The 24,652-nt window shown below is 45.0% G+C and overlaps 1 protein-coding gene across 7 annotated transcripts in view; it reads left to right on the top strand.

Annotated features, from left to right (window-relative positions):
• Positions 1–24,652, top strand: part of GRIP1 (glutamate receptor interacting protein 1) — a 661,834-nt gene that overhangs the window by 618,193 nt on the left and 18,989 nt on the right. For 5 of the 7 annotated variants that reach the window (XM_037136010.2, XM_037136013.2, XM_053661607.1 and 2 more), the window contains 6 exons: positions 122–266; positions 2,951–3,090; positions 3,472–3,666; positions 15,693–15,849; positions 16,703–16,814; positions 21,331–21,564. In XM_037136010.2, the coding sequence (XP_036991905.2) occupies positions 122–266; positions 2,951–3,090; positions 3,472–3,666; positions 15,693–15,849; positions 16,703–16,814; positions 21,331–21,564 (983 nt within the window). Of the gene's footprint in view, positions 1–121; positions 267–2,950; positions 3,091–3,471; positions 3,667–15,692; positions 15,850–16,702; positions 16,815–16,929; positions 16,975–21,330; positions 21,565–24,652 lie in introns of all 7 variants that reach the window. The other 2 variants (XM_037136011.2, XM_037136009.2) reach the window with 1 other exon arrangement.

The following is a 24,652-nucleotide window of genomic DNA, read 5'->3' as shown; positions in this document are numbered from 1 at the left end:
CCTGAGACATAACGCTCTGATGATGATGATCTGAATTTCTTATTTTATGTCTGAATATATGCGTCTCATTGCTTTGTTTTTTCCAAAGAAACCAATTATGACTCCTTGGCATTTATTGCAGACGAACAAGAAAGTTCCGGAGCAATTATTTACACTGTGGAGCTTAAGCGCTATGGGGGGCCCCTCGGCATCACCATTTCAGGAACTGAAGAGCCATTTGATCCTATCATCATTTCAAGCCTCACTAAAGGGGGATTAGCTGAAAGGTAAAAACTTGAAGGAACTGTTACAGTGACCTGTGTCTGACATGGGTTTCCTTCCTCACAGCCACATAAAGACGGGCTCTCCTCTCCTGCTCTGTTTATTTGTTGACTTTTTCAAATCTGCACAAAAGAGTGACTTTAGAGCTTAAGCACTCTCAGCCATCACCCCAGCGGGACTTTGAGGGACATCTTACTGGCAGTGACAGGTGCTGTAGGCTTAGCATTGATATTAGTCTCTAGAAATGTATAAACGGACCACAATTGACTGGAGGTAGATTTATATTGTGTCCACTTTGAAATAAGGAGGCTGAAGTTCAGGGAGGTTAACAGGCTTGTCCACTCCAATTCAGCAAATGTTTACTGAGCCTGTTGCCTGACAGGCACTGGCCTTAGCTGCCGTGTTTTCAGGAAAGGATGACACAGCCTTCATCTTCAAATATTTCGGGAAACAAAGTGTAATACTCTAGTGATATCTCGCAGTTTGGAATGCCCGCCTACTCCTTTGGCAGATTGTTTTCATTAGCATGCAACCCCATCCTCGGGTTAAACTGCATCTCCCTGATGTACAGTGTGGGGCGGGTACTCCACACGTCGCGGCCAGATCCACACTCCAGTAACCTCACTCAGGAACACACACACATGTCATTCATGCTCTCATGCGAGGACCAGCATTTTCAAAATAGAGGTGTAGCATTGCAGAGGTTTGGAGCTGCAAGGTGCCTTAGAAATCATCTCATTCGACATCTTCATCTGCCAGATGAGGGCCCTGAGGCCACTCAAAGAGGTGGTCCTGTAGGAATTTCATATTGCAATATTAACAAAGACACCTACCATATGGTATTCTTTGGGCATCTTTTTGTCCCAGGGATCTCTCTTAGGGAGAAAACAAGAAAAGATTAATATTATCTGATTTGGCAAGCTACCTGGTCAAGTGTTGTATGGCTTCCAACATAGGTCTTTCATAAACCGGAGATTGTTTGTGAGAGAACGAAGTGATTTTTTTTTTCAGGGAAAAAAATTATTTGAGAGTTGATGCATTGGTGGACTTGTTAAGCAGCTGCTTGTAAGCTGCATGACCCAGAGCTGCTTCTGGTGCCCTGCACAGCTGCCCGCAGCCCCAGCTGTCAGTCACAAGCAGCCCTGTGGGCTAGGCTGATCCCTTCACTTCGTGTAGTTAGTGAGCAGTGCATAGGAGGCTGGCACATGGGACTCCCACTCTGCAGCCTTCAGAGAAAGAGCTCTGACTCTTTCACCATCCCTGCATTGGCTGCTGCGATCTACTCCCGCCACACCCAGTGCTTCCAAACTAAGGTACATATGCTGAACACCAGAGTTATAAATTCCAGTCTGCTAGCTCAGAATTGGGTGAGGATGGGAAGAGGAGGAGAACGGCCAAAGGTTTATTAGTTTATTGATCAGTCAATTTATTTATTTTTCACATGTCAAATAACCTACCAGCCCCCTTACATATGTTTTCCTATTTAATCTTCAGGTCTGCCCTGTAAGATGATTACCCCCCATTGTAGTGATAAGGAAACTGACACCCTGAGGGGTTAAAATAAGGTCCCCAGGTCCCACAGCTGGCATGTGGCAGAGTTGGATTCAAACCCGTCACTACAGTCATGCGCCACATAGCGGCCACCACCTATACCACAGTGGTTCCATAAAAAAATTCCTGCCACCTAGTGACTCACAGCAGTCCCAACGTGGTGTCCCGTGTGTGTGGTGATGCTGTGTAAACACACCTCCTGTGCTGCTGTCATGTAAAAGCACAGCACATACATACAGTTACATACAGTACCTAATCATTGGTCACTGATGACTATGTTACTGGTTTATGTAGTTAGTATACTGTGCTCTTTATTGTTATTTCAGAGTGTATTCTTTCTACTTATAAAAACATTTGCTGTACAACACCACATTGTGTTATGCTGGCAGCAGCCTCATACGTTGAGAGTTCATGGAGTCTCTTGATGCTCCGTGAACACTTTCTCTTGTGCTCCGTTTGATTTCATGTTGTTTTGTACAGTAACATGCTGTACAGGCTTCGGGCTTAGGAGCACTTCCTCCTCCTATACCATACCGCCTAGGTTTGTGTAAGTGCAGTCTATGATGTTCACAAGACAATGAAATCGCCTAATGACACATTTTTCAGAACCTATTTCCATTGTTATGCAGTGCATAACTGTCATTGACTCCCGAGATCAGCCTTTTTTGATCCTTGGAACCACCAGCAGGGGGCCCTGCTACACCGGGGTCTGGGGTACTCCCTGTCTCTGAACATCACTTCCGGTGAGCTGGGACGATGATTATGCTCAACGTTTAGGCCCGAACAAGAAAGAAATGCCCCATGCTAAACATCACTGCGTTTATGGTCCACCATTGTTTGTTTCCTTGGGATTTTTAAGAGAGTTACCAAATGACTCAGCTTTCTTGGAATTGAACAAGCACGCAAGTCCACTTTAAATACTAATTAAAACAATTTTTCTACTTTTATTTGAAACTAAAAAGTAATTCACAACAGATGCAGTTGTCTTGTAACATTGCCCAGGAGACAGCTAGGAGTGGCTTCTAGAGACTCTTGCCAAGTCTTTACCATTATGAATATATAAAGTCTGGCTGGGAACTGATACTCAGTAGCACACAGGGACTATTTCTACTGTTCCCACTCCTGCTTGGTCTTTCAGAACTGGCGCCATCCACATCGGAGACCGAATCCTAGCCATCAACAGCAGCAGCCTGAAAGGGAAGCCTTTGAGCGAAGCCATCCATTTGTTACAGATGGCAGGAGAGACTGTCACCTTGAAAATTAAGAAACAGACAGATGGTGAGTGGGCCGAGAGCCACAATTAAGAATTTCCTGTGCCTTTTACGTCCCAGAAAGCATGTGCAAATGTCTGTGTGTGTATTTCTAGGAAAATGGCTCTAGCTAGGGAGTGTTTGATATCTTTTTTTTTAAAGATTTTATTTATTTATCTTTAGAGGGGAAGAGAAGGACAGAGGGAAAGAAATATCATGTATGGCTGCCTCTTGTGCATCCCCTGCTGGGAACTGGCCTGCAACCCAGGCATGTACCCTGACTGGGAATCAAACCTCGATCCTTTGGTTCTCAGGCCCTCGCTCAATCCACTGAGCTACACCAGCCAGAGTTAATATCTTTTTTATTTGGATTTATTCTGATACTCAAACTGCTTTCCTGTCTTTAAAGCTCAGTCAGCATCAAGTCCCAAGAAATTCCCCGTCCCCAGCCACCTGAGTGACCTGGGAGATGCGGAGGAGGACCCCTCCCCCTCACAGAAGCCAGGCAAACTCCCGGACGTGTACCCCTCCACCGTGCCCAGTGTGGACAGCGCTGTGGACTCGTGGGACGGCTCTGGGATCGACGCCAGCTACGGGAGTCAAGGTGTGTCCTAGCCCCAAGGAACAGCGGATTTGTTGTTGTTGGAGCCCGGGTTCCTCAAAGATTCACCCTCTGCTCCACGAAAAGAATATACTTTACTTGTGTCCACGTTGATGTAACATACAAAATGCATTACTGTAGTGGTTCTGCATTCCCCCTTCCTAATGCTGATAGATCACGAACATCTACCGAACACCAATAGGCCCCCCTTAGACCTACCAGAGGTCAAGTGTTTAATCTGGAGCTGTCCTTCCAGCACGGATTAATCTGAGGGTAACCATGCGATGAGGTGGCCCACTGAAGTCAGGCCCCGTTGTCTTACCTTTTCAGGCGAAGATGGATTGGGGATACCAACAGTAAGCGTAAGAGGTTAGTCAATGATTTATTTATTCCTGCCTCCTCCTTACTTTTAAAACCCTGTGGGGGGGGGGGGGTTTGCCAGAATACTCATTATTAGAGAATTATAACCACAATATATAAAAGTATTTGATAGATTTCACAGACATCAATCACCTTCATGGGGACCAGCATAGCCTGCATTATAAGTTAAACCTCATTAACAGGAAGTAAACGCAGAATGTGTTAGAATACAGAGGGAAAAGTAAAAGGTTCCTTTAAAACTGTTTCCTTCCTAACGACACGTCGCATCAAGAGAGAAGTGTATCCAAAGAGTCTTTGTATTTCTCCTTATCTGAGGTGTCCTTTTCATCTATTGCCTTGGAGAAATTTAAGCCTCCGAATCCCCTTTCTGACCTGAATTTAACTCAGAGAATAAAATAAACAGTTTTGAGAACACATGCCTGGGTTTTAGGGTTGGTTTGTAGCTTAGTAGTTAACTGCTTTTTAGGAGAGTCTACACCCAGTTTGCTCTTTTTTTATATCTCCTGAAGGGGGCAGAAAAATGAAAAACATTTCAAAAGTATCAAGCTGTTACTGGTTAGAGATGATATTAGGGTTTGATGGAGAAAATATTTTGAACACCCTGAAAACAGAATGGGAACGTTATTTATCTGGCACTTTTCTAGGTTGTAATACTTGGTACCAAGTAAGCTATGCCATCAAATAATAGATACTCTCATTGCCTGGGAGGTGATGGGCCACCAGAGGTCACTCTGGATACAGAAGTCAGATTGTATCAGCATAGACTCTGAGGTTAATTTATTCATGTGTTTGTTTATTATTGTGGAGACTTTTTGCTGCACAGATTTTTGTGAGGATGCCATTGACCTGATGCATTCTGTCCCCTCCACCCAGTCCCTTTCTGCCATGGAACCAGAACCGTGACCAGCATGCCAAATAGAGGCCCTTTGCCTCATTAGTGAAAAATGAAGAACCATTTATTATTTATGAAGCATTTTGGACATTTGAAATTCTAGATAGGGGGTGGTCATAATACTATTAAATTTGGTGTTTATAAATCAAAAGTCTGCATGAAGTTGAAGAGAAATTAGAGATAAGTAGAGAAAATGGCAATCTGGACAGAACAGAGGTCTTCCAAGGTGATGAGAAGGTAGTAACAATATCTCATATTTGTAAAACACTAGTGTTTACAAAGCGCTTTCACAAAATCAATCTCAAATGATCTTCACAATGAACACAGAAGTCAAAAGGCCTGTGGATCACAGGGTTTTGGGGCTGGGAGAGAATTTAAAAGTCAGTGTAGCCCTTGGGGCCGTGTCCAGCCATGCTTCACACAGTCACACTGCCTGGGCTGGACACCCCGTGACCGTTGCTCCCCAGCTGCTCAGGCAGCTCTCCCTCCTCCAAGAATGTAGCTCTGTCTCGACTCCTCGGTTGCACTGAGCAGAAGCCTGTCTGCCTGGAGCTCCTGCCTGTCAGCGTGCGTTCCGCCCTCAGGTCGAGTGGTGCAGGACTAATGGCTCTTCCCCTGGACAGCCCTTCAGATTCTCCAAGCCAGATCTCATGCCTCTTTTCAGTCTCCTTCCCTAAGCAAAATGGCCACAGTTCCTCCAACTGTTCCTTGCTAACCTGCTCTTCAATATCTTCATCATCCTGGGGGCTTCTCTTCTGAATATGCTCAAATTTAATGCTATACTTATTAAAGTATAGTACTCAGAAATGGAAGTCACAATAGTCTGACAGCCCAGAGCAATTCAAGCCTGTCACCTTCATCACTGAAGATTATAAAACTTACCAATGCAGCCTCCCTCGATTTAGATGGTCACATCTTATCTGTCACTCATCTTGAGCTCACTGTTTACCAAGAACTCAAAGTCTGGTTGTTTTTTTTCTTTACTTGGGATACTGGGTTAATCCAGATCTCCCCAGATGTGCTTGTAAAGTCAACTCTTTTTTTTAGATTTTATTTATTTATCTTTAGAGAGGAAGGGAAGGAGAGAAAGAGAGACATATCAATGTATGGTTGCCTCTCATACATCCCTTGCTGGGAACTGGCCTGCAACCCAGGCATGTGCCCTGACTGGGAATCGAACCCTGATTCTTTGGTTTGCAGGCCCATGCTCAATCCACTGAGCTACACCAGCCAGGCTGAAGTCAACTTTTTAAAAGCAAGGCATAGAACCATACTTCCTTTCATGTGTGTAATGATCACGTTGTAAAACGCAGATGGCCTCTCCAACCTGTCCCTCCAGCCTCTCCGCAGACTCGACCGTTTCCCAGGAAGGCTGCATATTCTCACTGTATCTTTCAGTCTAAAGTAGTTGCCCCATTCTTAAGAGGATGTTTCACCTCTGTGATTCCTTCTTGAGCCAGAAACTGATGTCTCCACAGCCACGTTCCTTATTGTTCTCTGCTTCTTGTCCAAAATGTCAAGCTCGCCCAGTCATTCATTCAGCAAACAAGTAGTGGCTGGCACAGGGTAAGGTTAGCACACAATGAGCACGTGATGTTGGACAGAGAGATGTGGTCCTGTTCTCATGAGAGAGGTTACCCTGCTGAAGGGCCAGTTAACCAGTGGTGCAAAGCAGTACTCCGTCACTGAAAAGGAGAAGGGGGTGGGGTAATCACAGCTGGTAGGAAAGAAGGACTGTGTTCAAAGAAGTCTCGCAGTGGGATGACTCAATTCAAGACTGTGGCTCTAGGAAGTCTGCCTCCGAGTCAGCTTCTTCCTGTCCCCTTTCTCTATATTTGTGCCCTTCTGCCTTGTCAAAATCATATGCTTTGGGCTCCCTTGTCTTATTTATTCCTCCTTCTAACTCTGAGAAAGCCTTCTGATTATTTTCCTTGGACCTAGCAAAGGTCAGTTAATACAGGAAAAACATGAACAAACTGTTGGTACCTGGAGTCTGTCCTTCTCATAGACAGTGTCTTGTGATGTCCATAATTCTCGACTCTCAACTCAGGTATTTACATTTCTGTCTTCTTATCCCATCATCTTTAGATATTTCTCTCTTTTGAGCTTATTTTATTAAGCTTCACTGATGTATAATTGACAAATACAATTGTATACATTTAAAGTACATAATGTGATGATTGTACACACACATATATATGTGAAATGATTGCCACTACGAAGTTGGCTGACATGTCCATCACCGTGTGTGTGGTGACAACACTCAAGTTCTGCTTTCTTAGCAAATTTCAAGTATACGAAACAGTGTTAGTAACTATAATTGCTGTTCTGCACATGAGATTCCCAGAACATATTCATCTTATGAATGAAAGTTTGCCTCCCTAGATCAGCATCTTTCTACTTCCCCCACTCCCGACAACCACATTCTACTCTCTGTTCCTGTGAGTCCTCGTTCTCGTTCTTGTTCCTCTGGTTCTTTTTCTTGTTCTTTTTGATGCTGCTGCTGCTGTTGTTCTTCTTCTTTTTCTTCTTCTTCCTTCTTCTTCCCTCTCTTCCTCTATGTTCCACATATAAGTGAGCTCAGACATTATTTGTCTTTCTCTCTCCGGCTTCTTTTACTTAGTGTAATGTCCTCTAGTTTCATTCATGTTCTTGCAAATAGCAGGACTTCCTTTTTATTTATGGCTAAATAATTTTCATATGTAATATGATATATGTATATACATATATATATATATATAAAACACACTTTTTATCCATTCATCTGATACTTAGGTTTTTCCCTATCTTAGCTGTTGTTACATGGTACAATGCTACAGTGACACAGGAGTGAATACGTCTCTTCAAAATACCAATTTTATTTCTTTCGGATCTATACTCAGAAGTACGACTGCTAGATCCTTTTAGAGGTCATTTTTTAAAAAATTTATTTATTTTTAGAAAGATGGGAAGGGAAGGATGAAAAGAGGGAGGGAAACATCAGTGTGTGGTTGCCTCTCACGTGCCCCCCACTGGGGACCTGGCCTGCGACTCAGGCATGTGTCCTAGACTGGGAATTGAACCAGCAACCCTTTGGTTTGCAGACCTACATTCAATCCACTGAGCTACACCAGCCAGGGCTACATGTCATTTTTTATCATTTGTATTCTCTCAGCAAAAAAATTACTTCATCCAAGTTTTCTTTTGTATTTGCCTACAATTAAGTAATATCCTGTTTTTTTATTTTCTACATTTCTATAATTATATCCCCAATATTGTTCTGTACTTGGTGCATTTGTGATTTTATTTTTTCCTGTGATTATATTGGCAAGGGTTTCTTTTTTACTTAGTATTTTTTCCAAAGAACTGACTCTAGCGTTTACTTATTAGTTCCACGCTGGCTTTTCAAAATGAAGTTTTTCTTTTAATTTGACTAACTTTATGTTGTTCTTAGATTTGTCTCTGTTTCTGACTTGAACAGGATGCATCATTTGTTTCTATGCTTCCTTATAAAGACGGCGATGACTGACAACAGACACCGACAGTACAGCCAGAGAGCCCCACCGCCCTCCCCTGTGGTTGGGGAACAGCGTGGGCGAGCAGGGCGCAGCACTGAGCAAGAGCTCAGCAGTACGCCCCCCACGCAGGGGGGCTTTGTTCCCCTTTCCTGTGCTTTTCTGATCTCTACCCACTTAGGTGTCATCTCCTCTATTGTCTTGCCTTGCCCAATTTTCCTTGAGTTCTTTGATCTCTTATAGAGATGATGGTTTCAGTGTGTAAGTTTTGAGATAAAGTATCAATATTTGCTTATAGTTATCATTTGCTCCCTGGTATTTTTGTCCCTTCCCTCTCTTTCTCTCCTCTTCTCTCTCTTTCTTCCCCCTTCTCTCTCTCTCTCTCTCTCTCTCTCTCTCTCTCTCTCTGCTATTAAGTTGGTATACCAGTTTCTTAAATTATGACTCATCTTTGAATGAGAAGACTTCCTCCCGATTTGGAAGTTTGCAAGAGGTTCTGAGACAGAAGAGCCCAGGCTGCGTTCCAGGCTAGCCAACCCTACCCTGTTCCCAGTATCCGTGATTGAGTGCCCTCAGCCAGCAGAGATCAGCAACTGCAGACTGCAGGCAACGCAGAAACCCGGGCTGCAGCCTGCCTTGCTAACAGATTGCTGCCTGCAGTCCATGGCACGTCTGTAGGTGCTGTCGTTCAGCCCACCTCCCTGCCTTTGCCCTAGTTCGGAACTGAGCTCATGGCACTTCCCGCCACCAGTCTGTGATCCAGACACAGTGATCTCCATAGTGATCCAGACAAATCTTCATTGTCTTGCTTCACCCCACAGCTCCTGGTTTGGAGGATGGGGCCCTTTCTGAAAGCTTTGGCTGTGGGTATGTCTTCTTGGCTTCTTAGCAGAACCCCCCATGCCAGGTTTGACTCTCAGAGAATTTGGTAGCTTTTCTGGTATGTATGCTTTGAGATTCTAGTTTTGCTAGAGATAGAGTTCACGTTCTATTTATTACTTGTCGTTCTTTTTGATTTGAGGTGATTTCTGAGAGAAGGGAGGACTACTCTGCCATTTGCAAACCAGTCTCATCTGAACACCTTCGACGTTTCATGTCAAGAACAATTACAAATAGGCAAACATATGATTTGATTCTTCTCACTTTTAACAAAATTGGGTCTTTAGGAAACAAATCTGGCAGGGAATTATCTGACTCATTTTTCTAGCCTGAAATTGGCATTCAAAGATGAGAGCAAGTCCCAAACTTATAGAGCTGAAGTTGAATTCCAAAGCCATTCTTGGATTTCAAACCTTATGAATGTGAAACTTCCCTTAGTTCACTTTTCTAGGTTAAAACTGAGTGTGAATTAAGAGCTAAATAAAAGGTCTTAACCTGCATAATGTTGTGATACTGAAAAACAAATAGTATAGTATTGTAGTATCAGAATTTTACAAATATCTGAGGGGCGGTTATCCTAAAAATGAAAACCATTATCAAGCCTCCTTCAGCTTTCAGAAGGGCCTTCATGGGAGAAGGCCCATTTTCCATTCTGCAAAGGAGTAAAACTTAACCTTACTCTCCGTGAAAGGAATCCAGGCTGAGTCTTTCATCTTGTATCAGTATGCTTGGGCTGCTATCCCAGAACACCACAGACCATGTGGCTTTAAACAACAGAAATTCTTTCCACCATTCTGGAGGCTAAACATTCAGGATAAAGATGTCAGTAGATTCGGTTTCTCCTGAAGCCTCTCTTCTTGGGTGGCAGATGGCCTCTTCTCATTGGGTCCTCTCATGGCCTCTGCTCTGAGTGCCTGCATCCCTGTGCTGCAGGGCCTGCCTGTCTGCCGTTCTTGTAAGGACACCAGTCAGGTCCTCATCTAACTGACCTCTGTAAAGGCCTTGTCTCTGAGTATAGTCACAATGAGGTGAGAGCTTCGACATGTGAGTTTCAGAGGGGATACAATAGTCCATAGCACACCTAACGTTACGATACAAAGTGGAAGACCAGATAAGAAATCTAGAGGAGAAAGGAAGGAAAGGAAGGGAAGGGGAGAGGAGGGGAGGGGAGAGAAAGGAAACAAGAAGAGGAGAGGAAGGAAAGAAAAAATAAAGAGAGGTTTTACATACAAAGAATAATCACTTAGGAAATGAAAATTTAGAAACTACTTCATCTTTCAATTTGCTGCCTTTATCAGTTTTGAAGTTAAGCCCTAGTTTCCAATATCATACTTGCATTTGAATTTTATGTACTTAAACCATAATTTAGTAAAAGCAAAGTTCATATTTCCGGCAGCTGACTTGCCTCACACCTGGGTTGCTTCATCTATTCCATTCCTTCCGTGGCTCTTGAGTTGAACTACTACTCAAAGGGAGTAAGGGGATATTCCTTGGGGTCTGGTAACTGTTTCTCACCTAATACGGCAATCAGCATGCCTGTACCAGAACTTAATTTCCACCTATTTTAAATCACTGTAGCATTATCCACCTGCATCCATTAGGGGTCACATTCACCTACATGTATAAAAACCCCAAATATTGGTGTTCACGCAAGACACAGGGTTATTTTCCTCCCTCTGCGGTCGGGGCCTGGAGGAGGCAGGTGGCCCATGGGATCCTCAGCACCCAGGCGTCTTCCTACTTCCTACTAACGTAACATCAGTTACGTCTTTCCATCACCGCTGCTTTTGTTACACATCTCCATTAGGCCTGAAATATTTACTAACTCACTCGTCTCCTTACCTTGATGATCCTCAGAAAACAAAGTCTGATTTTGCTATTCCCTTTAAGAAAAACTCCCCTGATGGTTCTTTATTATTTTAGGATGAAGTCCAAGGTCCTTTGTTTAAAGCACAGGGCTCTTCAACTACTTACCAACTTTGTCTCCTGACACCCGCGGCAGAGCCTCCCACTCCACACCTCCCCAGCCCCTCGCTGTTCTCCAAGCAGCTTGGGGACCTTGATAGCGCCAGGTGTTTTGATACATCGACCCACCTCTTGCTTTATCAATTCTAAAATAGTTGAAAAATTGGAATTGGGGTCAGCTATAAATTAAAATAACAACTTCTGTGTTTTGTTTTTGCTGGGAAAGCTGAATCGACTGTACAGAGTTAAGATTGTTACGTCCCTACCCCCAACCCACATCTATACATTGAGACTTAAATGAGGGGGTGTCAGGTCCACAAAGCAAGCTGTAAGCCAGTACATCAGCTGAATTTGGTGCAGCTGAATAGAACTTAAAATCCTAATACTAGCATCTTAAGCGCTAAAGAAGTAGGCATTTCAGAGCTGGTATAACACTCCCAGTATCGTGAGGGACCCGTGCTCTTGAATATTTATTCTCTACTGTGCTTAGCGTGTGTCTTCCATCACAGGGTCCAAGGTGGTTACCAGGGCTTCACCTATTGCATCTACGTTCTAGGCAGCAGGAAAGAGGGCTGTAATGAGGCTTCCAGGAGTTCCATTTCAATATCACTGCCCAGAACTTTTTATGTAGTTAACACAACTTTAAGAAAGGCTAGGAGCAGTAGTCTTATCCTGAGCAGTAATGTCCACTCCCAACAGTGGTATTCCAGTACTAAGAATAAAGAAAAAAAATGCTGTTCTGATGAGCTACAGTCAGCCAACTGCAGGGTCCTGGTCTCCCATCCCCCTTTGAGTGTGCATTGCCCAAACAGGGGACCCAGTTTTGCTTTTTTCACAGAGCAGCAGCCATGGAGGGAATAGATCCAGAGAAAGCCATGAAGGGGCCAAGTGTACATGCCCAGTGCTCTTTTCCAAAACTCGACAGTTAGGTAAATCACAGCCCCTCCTGTGGGGAGGAGTAAGTACAGGCGGTAAGGGGGAGCCTCGGAATAGTCCTGGAGTGCTGCTCCCTCCTTAGGAGCAAAGCGGAAACACACTGATGGGACGTGAGAGCGGGAAGCGGGCTCTCCCAGCCCCTCCTGCTAAGCGTACACTCTGACCCAGTACCTCCACCGTAAGGGCCAACGTATCCTCCAACTCCAAGCTGCTACATCACCTTCCTATGGTGCCTCTCATGGCCCACGTTCCCACTCCAAACAGGTCTCTCCATACTTCCATTTCCCTGTGTTCAGACTAAAGGGATAGTATGCTTCTGTGCTACTGGAACTCCTCCCTTCCACGACAGTTTCTCCTTCTCTCGCTCCCAGACATATCCCGAGCCGTGCTGCTTCTCGGTTGTCTGCCTTTCAGCCCCTCCGACAGGACCAGCCACTTAGGAGGCCATCCAGCATGTACTTGAATGCGTAACGCCGAGGTCGTCCCCTTCCTATTTTATAACAAGGAAACTGAGATCTTGAGAAGTTGAATGGCTCAGTAAATAGTGAAAGTAATGGACATCTATGTTCGTTAAACCTCATTGTGTTCTAGGCACTTCCATAAGTGTTCGTGTGCGTTCTTCTGAATTCCGGTACCAGCCTGATGAGGCGTGTGGCATTGTTCCGGAGGCAAATTGGTCAAGGCTTCGGGGTGAGGAAGTGGCAATGCTGGGATTTGAACCCAGGACTTTTCTTACTTCAGTTCCATGCCAGCATGGTGTGAACCAGGCCCAGGTCTTCTGAGCCTCTGCCCGACCTGAAGATACTTGAATTTTATTTCCTTTTCATGTCCTGCTTTGTTGTACTGTGATAATCATTTAATAGCCCTGACTAAGACACAGCGGTCTTGGTAGTGATAGATGTGCCTACCAAGGGTGGCGTTTGCCCAGTGGTGACTGACGCTGCACAGCTGCTCCGGCTGGTCCTGCCCTAGTCACCGAGAACCACTTACGAACAACAGCTGGAGGGAAAACAAGGACGTTAATCGGCCCGGTTTCAAACAGGCTGGAATTTCCCCAGGGAACTGAACGGTTCCGTGGGCTAGTGCTTATCAGAAAAGGCTACCCCCAGGAGGACACCACCAGCATTTGGCTGTCGGCAGGCGTAGTAAGGCCAGTTGAGGAAGGTGAGGAGCAGGCTCCCCCTGGCTCGTTGTGTCACGAAAAGTGTGACTTCTCGTGGTTAGGTGGTTGTTTTGGTTCCGAAGGAGAAAATGGATCCCTGTCAGGGGAGCCCTGAGGGACGAGGGTCACCCCATCACTCCCTTACAGGGGGCACCTGTGTGCCCTGCATTCGCCACTTTGGATGGAAAACTACACATTCGTCATGCAAGATTTCTTCCCACATGGCTGGCCACATTCCTGTGGTTATCTGGGAGAGAAACTGAGATACTGAACTGTGCGTATTTCCTCTGCACCAAGGACTTCTAAGCCTTGGTCTCCTAAAACAAAAGGTGCGTGGAGCAGGCCCATGGTGTGGCCAGGTGGGCATTCTCCTGCATGCTCGAGATCAAGTCCTTTTGGTCAGAGGACATCCTGCTTTCTCTGGGCTGCATGTAATCAACAGTGAGGATGGCACTGTAGGATCCAACAAGAGGAAGGAACATGAATGAGAAAGACCCATGATCCGGTCATTTCATCGTGTGTGAGAACAGGGGCCCAGGCCTATTTGCTACACTAAGTGTTTTTAAACACAGGAAGAAACACGGGTTACATTGCAACCTGGCGTACACATGTAAACACATATACGCAGTGGGTCACACCCTGAAGTGGCAGGTGGAGCCGTGACGGTGGCTGCAGCCCAGGCCCGAGAGTCGGGCCTGCAGCAAGCCCTGGCGCTCTTGCTGGGCCCCCAAAAGAATTTCGAAAAACTGCATACCCCATCACACATTTACAGTTGTCATTTAAAGGTGTTTCTCCTGAAATTTAAACACTTGCAAAGACTAAAGTTTCCAATTTGTTGTAAATATGCTTTAAATGTATTTTTGTCAAAATACAGAGCCAAGGGTTTAGCTCAAATTCATAGACAACATCCATTATATAAGCTGATTGTCAAAAACATCCCCCACTGTCTCACGCATCAAGCTAATCAGATTTAACTCCCTGTCGAGGGGAGTTCAGTCTTCAGTTTTGCAATTCAAATAACCACCATAAGGTGCCCACCTCCCGGTACTTCTGAATTCTAACTCCGAGGTGCAGAGAGATCTGTGGCGGGGAGAAGGTCGGAGCCGGGCTGAGAGTCTGTACCTGGTAGAAATACAGCACTGCTCCTCCGAGACCTTCCCTCGGGAGCAGGCCTTTCCCAAATTATCTCTTGACTTGGCATCTTAGAGTCTGTATGTCCCGCGGCCACCTTCCTTCAAATGCTTCAGTTGGATGAGAAATGTCAGTCATTGGTAAAGAGGCAGAAAACAGTTGTAAGAGTGGAGGTGAGGGGGGAACTGGCCGACTTCACATCCTGGCAGCTGCTCAGCCAGGTCTGTGTTGGGGAGACGTGCCCGTGGAACTTGAGGACCTGAGAACTAAGTCTCCAAAATTGGTGACTGGATCCCCTAAGAAAGTATGCAAGTAGCCCTAGTACTTGAACCACGGCTCTGAGTCTTCAATATCCTCACCTGTAAAATGCAAATAATGACAGTCCCTACTTTCAAAAACGGTTGTGAAGAATATGTAAGGCTATTCAAAGAAAGCATTTAATGAAGTTCTGGGTGCAGAGTAAGTGGGCAGCATGTGTTTGCTGTTGTCATTGCTGCTGTTGTTATTTGGCCCCTCTACTTGCTAACAATGTCATTTCTCATTGAATTAAGTAATTCCATCTGCGGCTGTACCACTCTGCACGCGGCCGATCTCCTCTGATTAAGTAATTCCCGTGCCCAACCCTAACACTTGGGGCTGCAGCCTGATATCCAGGCTCTGTCCACACCCCTGCAACCAGCAGCCCCTTGGCCACTTCTTGGGTCTGGAAGCCACACCTGGTGGCAAAGTCCATTCTCCAAAGGTCCCACTTGGGTAAGAAGCCCTCTCACTGCTCAGAAGTGGACACAGGGCCTTTTGGGTAGAAAATTCAGGATTCTGACTTTCTGGAACTTGCTGTAAAAAAGGTTGGATAGAAATCTGCTGGGCACATCCTGTGGCCCAATCGGTTTTTTGCCCAGACAGCGTAGGGCAGGAATCATATAAAGCACGTGCCCAGCTCCATGGCCCCTCCTGCTGGGGTCTAAAGGTCTCACCTCTGGGATGTTGTTAAAATCAATTGGGATAATATGTGCGGGTGTGTTTTGAATATAGAATTTCAGTGATATCTTGATGGCCTTTGTGATTCCAAATTCCATTCAAGTCAATCCCTTGAAGAAACCAATGGAAAACACAGAAAAAGCCGTGTTAGTCAACACACTTCCCTTGAGGCTCTCAGACACAGAATAAAACGCCTGTTTTATTGTTTCAGGCACTGGCTTCCAGGCCTCCGGATACAACTTCAACACCTACGACTGGAGGAGTTCCAAGCCGAGAGGTAGCTTGTCCCCAGTCACTAAGCCTCGCAGCCAGACGTACCCAGATGTGGGGCTGAGTAATGAAGACTGGGACCGGTCCACAGTCAGCGGGTAAGGTTCCCGTCAACTGTGGCCCTGACCAGGCTGCTCCGAGTTCTCCTGGGCCAGAAGTGAGTGTCTCTGCGTCCAGCGGCACAGATTTCTGGCTCTGGCTTCCTGAGGCTGCTGCCGTAGGCATCCATGCTGGCCTCGCGGGCGGCAGGAGCCGGAACCTCCTCCTGCAGTGGGAGCCTGGGCCCCGCCACGCAGCAGGGTGAGAGCTGGGCGTGCCCTGAAGACAGCCCTCGCAGCAGCCTGTGGGGAAAATCTACTTCTGAGAACTGTGTCCCCAGCCTGTGACTCATTCCCTCTCATTTATTTTTCATTTAAAAGGTAGTCTCACATTAATTTACATGAAAAAAAGAGGGGGAAAAGGTCCATCCAGGGTTCCATATTTTTAACTCAGAGACCTATTTTAGCATTTTGTCCCTTACCAAAATATATTAAGGAAATTCATAAAAAGTGATAGCACTGATAACCATCCATAATGATGGTTACCTCAGGGTGGGGAAAACACATTCTTCTCTGCTAGAGAAAAGTCTGATTTCTCTTTCCCTGCAGCTGTGGTAGCTGAAGGGTATTCCCACACACACTCCATGTTAATGCGGCTCGCTCAGCAGTAGCCGTGAGTACTCTGAAACGCAGTCAGTAAGACCACAGTCCTTCCTTTCGTTCTTCCACACATTTCACGGTTCCTAAAGCATCCTTACGTCATAGCCGGCCCTAGCTGGAGGCCACTGTTGGAAGAAAGGCAAATCCAAAATCACTCTATCTCATGTGTGAGATAGAAGGAAAGAGATTCTCAACACACACAAAAAAAGGTGTCCAGCAACTTCTTAACTAAAACCGTACTTTTTGGTGACAGTTTTGCAGGGGCGCCCGACAGTGCCGAGGCCGAGCAAGAGGAAAACTTCTGGTCCCAGGCGCTGGAAGATCTGGAGACCTGTGGACAGTCAGGGATTCTGAGAGAGCTCGAGGTAGCCCCAGTCCTGCTCCTTACTTCCATTGTTTCTACATTCATTTTTTTTTTGGTCCTTTTGAGTTTGCATTGATCACACCAGTTCATTTAAAAGCTTTAACCCCTTTCCACAGGAGAAAGCTGACAGGCGTGTGTCTTTGAGAAACATGAATCTCTTGGTAGCTACCCTTTATGTTTATATTTTTGCTTGTGCAGCTGCCTCCCCTGCCCCTTTGCCTTCCGGACAGCAATTTGATTTGATACGATGCAGTTAAAAGTATTTATTTCCCCATTTTCACATACCCTCCCACCCCCACCCCGAGCTGACTGACTTGTGGCTTCTGCCATTGCTCCCTGCTAACCCTGATTGTACCTGTCTTCCACCGAATCGCTAAGGAGCCAGCTCCGTCTCCCAGCAGTGGCGCATCTCATTCCCTTAGTTGCTTTAGAAAGGTTTCTTTGGCATGTTTTCATTTGTACCTGGTATAGAAATTAATTTGATCGTGAAGAGGAACATAAGAGGAAATGTTAGTTTATTGTGTTTTGCCCTTTGAAATAGATGACGGTGCAGCTGGTGCAAAAGGCCAGTCTGTGGCTTAAGCAGCCAAAGTGTTACACAGTACTTTGCTGTTGATTGCAAATCCTGATTCCATATTAACTTAGTGTGAACTTGAGGAGTCTGGGTGAGAGAGAGTGTTACAGCTGAACTCCTGCTGAGTTCTTTAATCAAAGCCGTGAATTTGCTGACGGTATTCACACTTTGGTCTGGGAAGTCCTGGACTATTTCCTTTTATGTTCTTTTAAATTTTCTAAGCTGTAAAAATTTAAAGTGGCAAAAGTTTCATTTTTATTTTGATGTCATACGAGGTCCCCAAGTCACCATAAGGAATGTGAATGGCATAACTGGGTGGAACTCTTGCAATTCTAAAATGATTACTCATCTTTATATTATTTTGCTTCGAAATTGCATGTGTGAATATTTTGTGTGACTTTGACGTTTGTGAATCTGCAAAGAGAATTATAGAGAAAAGTAATTGATTTGAATTTATAAACATCATGGTATTACCTGGCATGAATTTTAGCTTCAAAGCGTGGCTAAAGGACCTGGAGATGGATAATCCTGTAAAACTTGCATACATTAAATGGTAGCAATTGATGCCTTTTTAACCCAACTTTCAAAAAGTATAGGATGCTTAAGCATCAGCGGGCCTATTTAAACTTTTACCACTTCCTGTGTGTAGAGTGATCAACCAAGGGGCCCAAACTGGGTAATGAGCTCAAGTCGCAAGCCTTGAACATACACCTGCTTTTGAAAGTGTGTTTTGGCTCACATGCCTTTTTCATTTTGCATTTTGATGCTTTTTTGAAGACGCATGCATCTGTTCTTCTAATAGCTAGTTTTATATCAGGTAAAAATGCAGATGATATAAAAATAATATGAGGTTGTGTTTTTCATCCAGAAATTGAGTTATTCAGTGAAAATGTTGCAACAGCCTATATATAAATCTTCTATAGCCTAGCTTCAGGCAGGTGTGGTCCTTGAAATTAGAAATCCAAAAAGGAAATGGGTTGAATGTATAAGCCAAAGAGAAATTAAAGTCCTCAACTAGAAAGAATGATTGACAAACCATAAATTAGGGTCTTATTTACACTTTTATCACAAAATACATTCATTTACTAGTTTAAGTGAACTCTAATCCCTTGCAAAAATATATATATATGTATATATATATTTGAGCTAGATTCCTGCCTATGAAATTACACCCAGTATTAAAAGTTAAAGTGTACTGTAACTGTAGCAAATGTAGAAAATTGACTAAAATAAAAATGACTACAATTGAAATGAACATGAAAATTATACTAGTCATTTTCCCCATTGTTAGCAATAATTTCAACTTAAGCACTGAAAAATGTATAATTTTAACAAATGAGAAACATTCTAACTAAGACGTTGGACAAGTTACTTAATATGTCTTGTCAGCTATATCTCCTTCTTTAAAATAGTTTTATAATGAACTAATGTTTATATGGCACTTAAAAAATGTTCAATAGAAATGAATTATTATGTTTTGCCATTTGTCTGATTAGTGAACCTGCCTGAACGATTTTTTGTTTAATATAGGAAGAAGGTTTAAATGTCAGTGAGAGAACTCTTGAACATATCTCTTGTAAGTCGTTTGTATATATCAGTTCTCGCCCTGATAATTTAGAAAAAGGAAATTATAACTGTAAATTATGAGTCATGTAAAATAAAACCAGGAAATAGATAACTGAGAGCCCAAACAAATCCTAGATAGTTTAAAATACCTTTTAACTTTTCATTGTTTACATATTTGCATTTTAACTTTTATAGGCCTCCATAAGAGGTCACTAATTCAACTGAAGTTCATTTTCAACAAGACAGTCCAGCCACCTGTTGAGCACTGGAACTGGAGGCCTTTGGACAATATGTTGTTGCTTCCTTCACAACCCTTCCCAGGCCATTTCGTTTTGAACCTTCTGTGTTGACTAAGCCTTACCAAAGCAAACTAGTGTCTCCCGGTTGTAGTGATTAAGTATTTTACCTCCAGTGTGTTTCCTGCCAGTCCGGTGAAAAGTGAGTACAAAACAAAATAGATGTTAACAAAGTAAATATCTAGTCTAAGCAGGAAACAGCAGTAGGCGGATGGTCGGATGGTCGCACAGCAGAAGAGCAGTCGCTGGGTGCTGTCCATCAGCGCAGGGTAAGCACAGAAACGATCTGTGTGCCTTGCGTTAGGTGCCACCCCGTGATACCAACAAACCTAGTAATTCAAAGGTTTTGTTTGTAGAAGGGGATGTATCTGACACAAACCAAAATATGGATGATTCATACTGGTTTAAATATTAGGGATTTAATCTGCCACAAAGTTCTTTTCATCTGTTCTAACCTAATATTTAACTGAGAAGCACAGAGCCTGCTCGTATACAGGGTTCTGGAGTTGGATCACTCAGGCTGCCTTCCCAGACGCTCGGAGGAGTTGCTTAACTTTCTCGGGCATCCCTTACGTTAACCGAAATGGGGAGATGTGATCATTAGAATACCTCCCACACAACATTGTTAAACGATATTCTACACACACACATATAAATGGTACTTAGCGTGTGTTGATAATGCTCAATGACTAGGAAGATATTATTCACAATTTACTTTTTCAAAATTATCATTAAAAAACCGATCTAGTTAGGATCTTAATGAGTTTACTTGCCTTATTTCTTTTGTCAACAGAGATACAGATACGTGTACAAGTGTGCTAAAACTTGCCTGTCACTCAAAGATCTTGTTCTTGGTATATTTATAGCTGTACACCAGGTGAAGTTGGAATTACAAAACCTTAGATAACAAGTGAAAATTCCACTCACGTTGCAGTGTTTCCTCCTGATCTATAATTTTAGGCAGTACCCTTGGCTCACTACCTGTGTGAGCTTGCGTAAGTCAGCCTCATTGTGCCTCAGTTTCCTCACCTGTAAATTGGGAGGAATAATAGTGCTTATTTCATAAAGTTGTTCTGAGTCTTAAATGGATGGATATATCCCAAGCACTTAACAGATTACACTCTCTTGCCAGTACCTTTAGCATCAGTATCACTGTAAACCATCGCTTCACCTTGTGGTTGGTAACGCAGTGTGTGGAACTTGTTTTCTGGTCCCAGGATCCGCAGCGGATTCACCGCTGGTGGTTTCCCTTCACAGAACCGTCCTACTGAGGAGCACAGGCATAGTTTCGGGACTTCCGCATCCTCTCACCGTGAGAAATGGGTACCCCCAACACGACTCTGGTTTCAAATGCTCTTTTGTTGCCTTCTAAGACACTCATTGGGGAATGGGTACCCCCATTTTTTGTTCAAAGGGCTGAATCCAAGCAGCATAATAAATGGCGATTCTTTTACCACTCTCAGGACCTTCTTAAACAAAGGCCATGCCAGATGCCACAGAGACCTGACTGGTCTGCAAGCCTCTGGGCCATGGCCACGGGCCAAAGGAAAGACCAAAGACAGGGAGGCTTGGGTAGCAGCTCTTGTCTCTGTGTCAACAGCTGCATGTCAGCCCACTGTTTTCTCCAGGTGGGACTGGAGGCGGCATCGCAAGTAGAGGCAGCCTGACCTCTACTGGGAAGTTCTGACTTCATTTCTGTCAGGTGGATTGAAGGTTGCCTCATGAACCCCATCTCTAGAGCTGACTCAGTGGAAAGTTAATGCTGAAACCATAGTTTACAGTAAGCAAAATATCAGAGCTTTTCAATTTGCCTCTGAATGGCCAGGGGTGGTATTTGATTAAATAAACTCCACAGCTTAAGCACTTAAATTGGATTTGAGATGCGCATTGTAAATGGCACTTGCAAAGCATTTTTCCGGACTTTCATACTTCGATGAGTACATCCATTCTCCAGCCTTTGGTTATGCCCTGAAGAGACTGTATTTTGACTGGGCAGAAGCAGAAATGTGCTTAATGTTGAGCAACCCAATCCTTTTCTTTGTCCCTGGCTTAATTGTTTCTGAAAATTGTCAATGCCGCAGGCAACAATCATGTCGGGGAGCACGATGAGTTTGAATCACGAGGCCCCAACACCTCGCAGTCAGCTGGGGCGGCAGGCCAGCTTCCAGGAACGGAGCAGCCCTCGGCCACACTACAGCCAGACAACGCGGAGCAACACTCTGCCCTCGGAGGTGGGCAGGAAGTCCGTCCCCCTGAGAAAAATGAAACAAGAAATAAAGGAGGTCGTGTCCCCAACTCCTGTGGAGCTGCACAAGGTCAGGAAACCCTCTTCTCTTTCCTTAGGGTCCCGTTTACTAGCCATTGTGCATAGCCTGAGCGCCAGATGCAAGTGTGACAATGACATTGTACTTGGGCTCAGCCAAGGAAGGAAGCCAGAGATCAGCAGAGATCTCTGGCTGATCAGCAGAGAATTCAATTGTTCCCCCAATGGGACCTTTGCGACATTATTCTGTAAAACAGAGATAATTGGATTTCAAGCAATGAATTAATCCAAAAAAAATGTGTTTGTGGCCAGAATCTTCTTGCAAAAGTCTGAGGCTCCAGTGTCACGTAGAGCTTTGATGATTGGTCTGTCAGTCCAACTTCACTGGAAGGTGGGAAACAATTTTCCTGAATGTAGACACTCATAGCTTCGCTGAAAAGAGGGTTCAGGCATGCCATGGGGGGGCTTAATCCTTAATTACAGACACCAGCAGGTCATTACATTAGCCAGGGGACATGGAGCTCTCCTCAAGACAATTTAGATGTCTTGGGTCAGGGCGGGGTGAGCCCCGGTGATGCTCCATTTCCGCTACGATAGTTGCCCTACTTTACTTCACAGAGGAAAGCCCACGATGGCCGACCGGGGTGAATCCGAGCTCCTGGCAGTGTTTAAACAGGGCGTGTATGTGTAACAGTGGAGTCCTGGGCCAAGCACAGCAGCAGCAGAGGCGTCTCTGGTTTTCTTCTGCAGACCCAATGCTTCGCTTTTGTTAATACATAAGGATACTCACAGTCTCTCAATTTTTCCTGAGAGCCAAGACTGCTCTGTAGTTCATAATTTATTGACTGGCAATTCGTTGTTTGTCTCACCCAGAAGAGCAAATAAGTGTCAGATTGAAAGGAGGTGACATGCCAGCTACTCCTTTTCTTCCTCTAAAGACTTCACTTTCCCGAACCACCTATGAACACTAGAAATATATTTTATAGCTGACAAAGGGTATGGTGAAAGAAGGGGCAGTGTGGGAAGTTGGGTTCTGAACTTGGTATTCTATTTCTGGGTTCATTCTCTCACCACTCGTTCGTTCATTCATTTGATACATGTATGTGCATTCCTTCACTGAAAGAGTGGGTGGGGGGCCCCAGGGAGCCCATGGTCTGATGGGGCCAGACTGGGAAACAGTGGGAAGAAGGTATAACCATAGAGGAAAGACGAAGCTGCCTTGGGGGACAGAGGGTAGACCCTGCCCACTATGCAGGAACAGAAAGGGCTTCCTAGAAGCAAGTGTTCGCTCCGCAGGAAGGTGGGGAATGGGGAGGCAGGCCAAGCACAAAATGAGCCGTGTATAAAGGGATGTCAGAAATTGTGGTGTGCTGAGGGAATGGGAATATTCCAACGTGACCAGAGCCTTGAATTGGAGCCTTGTGCAATATGAGGAATTATAGAACTTTACATAAAGACAAAGGAGCTTCCGACGTGTTTGTGTGGTGATCCAGATTTAGCCCCATGCTGCAAATTAGGTGGTTTACCCAGTTACCCTGAACTGATATGTCTAGCAAACACCAGCCTTCACCCCCTCTCACAGGACCTAACGGGCTAACTGACAAACACTGTGAGGAGGTCGGCAGGACTCACCTGGGTCTTCAGTTGCAGAAGCTGCACAGTCCACGCTAATTCTGTTGTGCCAGAAAGAGGGCTGCATTTCCCTAATTCCCTCAGGAATGTAGGAGCACTGTCTCATCCGATTCTGTAAAATTCCACTGTCCCAGGCAAAGAGGAGCGTGCTTAATAGCCCTCCCACCTTCAGCACCAAAGGGAAAGTCACCAACATGTATGGAGAGCCTACTGTGCGCTATAATTTATCGATTTATCCCCCTCACGATAGCCCTCCATAGCGGATGTTTACGAACCCCACCTGCAGGACAGGGAAATAGCACGTCTAAAACAGAGTCATTCTTCCTTCTGGAGTAAAGCAGTCTCTTCCAGGGAAAATTACCAGTAGCCCAGCAATGCAAAAGAGCTGTCTCCCCTCCTCTCCTGCACCGAAAGCATTTAGCGCAGATAATGATGGTGAATTGGATGTGCAAATTATTATGGCTGAGGTTTAAAAAGTACCTGGGCTGAAAATAGATCCCATTAAAATTTGTTGAAAATGCATCATCCGCTCAGCAGCTCAGTGAGTGGCTGGGGCGGACCGGCTGGGAACGTGTGCCCGCGTGTGCTGTGGGAGGCCTCCTGGTCACAGCCACGGGCGGGCCGACTGGCCCTACTCAGTGGGACACCGCTTGTTCCCTTCGCTTCAGTGCCTTTCCCATGTAGCCCCGCCTTCCGAATTGATCCCAAACAAAAAAAAAAGAGTCTCCTAAGTCGATGGGGTGCCGGGTGTCGTGGCCTGGTGAGACCGGATTCTTGGGAGTGGTCGTTGCCCACATCTCAGGTTTCTTTTCTTTGTAAGTAACTTTGGTTACTCAGACGGGCCATCCACATGTGTGTTGCTAAAAATGCTCTTCAACTCTGAAGTGCTTGAGAGGAGAAACACTACTCAGAGAAGTCGCTCAGCTCAGAGTAAAGACCTTTGCCTGTAGGTGTGTTTTGAACTCTGGGCCATTACCTGACACCACGAACAAGCACAGTGACTAACTGTTGGTAGATTTGAGTGACCCCTCCATCAAGGCATTGCCAACCTGTACAAAATCTTTGTAAGAATGAGGAAAAGGTGCTCTTCTGTGTGGCGGTGTGGAGAAGAGGCCAGGAAATTAGAAAACACCCCTTCCTCTAGCAGAAGAATACCCCAAGGTGGTGTGCACAGCGTCACACATGGAATGGGGGCTGGTTTTCAGTTCTCTGGGTCCCCTGGGTGGACTTTCCTAAATGAACCCAGTGGACGAATGCCCAAGGGGCTGGAAGGTCCGGAGTGGAGAGGCTGGGTGTGGTGAACAGCATGCTCTTCTGAACATGCTCTTCCAGTCCTACTTTCTGGCCGCCCTCGACCCCTTGGTGAAAGCCGTCTCCATGAGAACAAGCTACGCACCTGTTCGGGTCCAGGCCAGCACCTACAATCTCTCACTATTGCTAGAAGCTAGCTAGCATCCATCTCCATTCCTGGAGAGAGAAAAAAAGCAACAGCTCCTCCATCTCCTGAT

This window comes from Artibeus jamaicensis, unplaced genomic scaffold (genome assembly GCF_021234435.1).
Source record: "Artibeus jamaicensis isolate MK-2021 breed Jamaican fruit bat unplaced genomic scaffold, CSHL_Jam_final contig_233, whole genome shotgun sequence".
In the NCBI taxonomy this organism is placed as follows: Eukaryota; Metazoa; Chordata; class Mammalia; order Chiroptera; family Phyllostomidae; genus Artibeus; species Artibeus jamaicensis.
The sequence above is the reverse complement of the archived record's forward strand: the minus strand, read 5'-3'. Positions and strand labels throughout refer to the sequence as shown.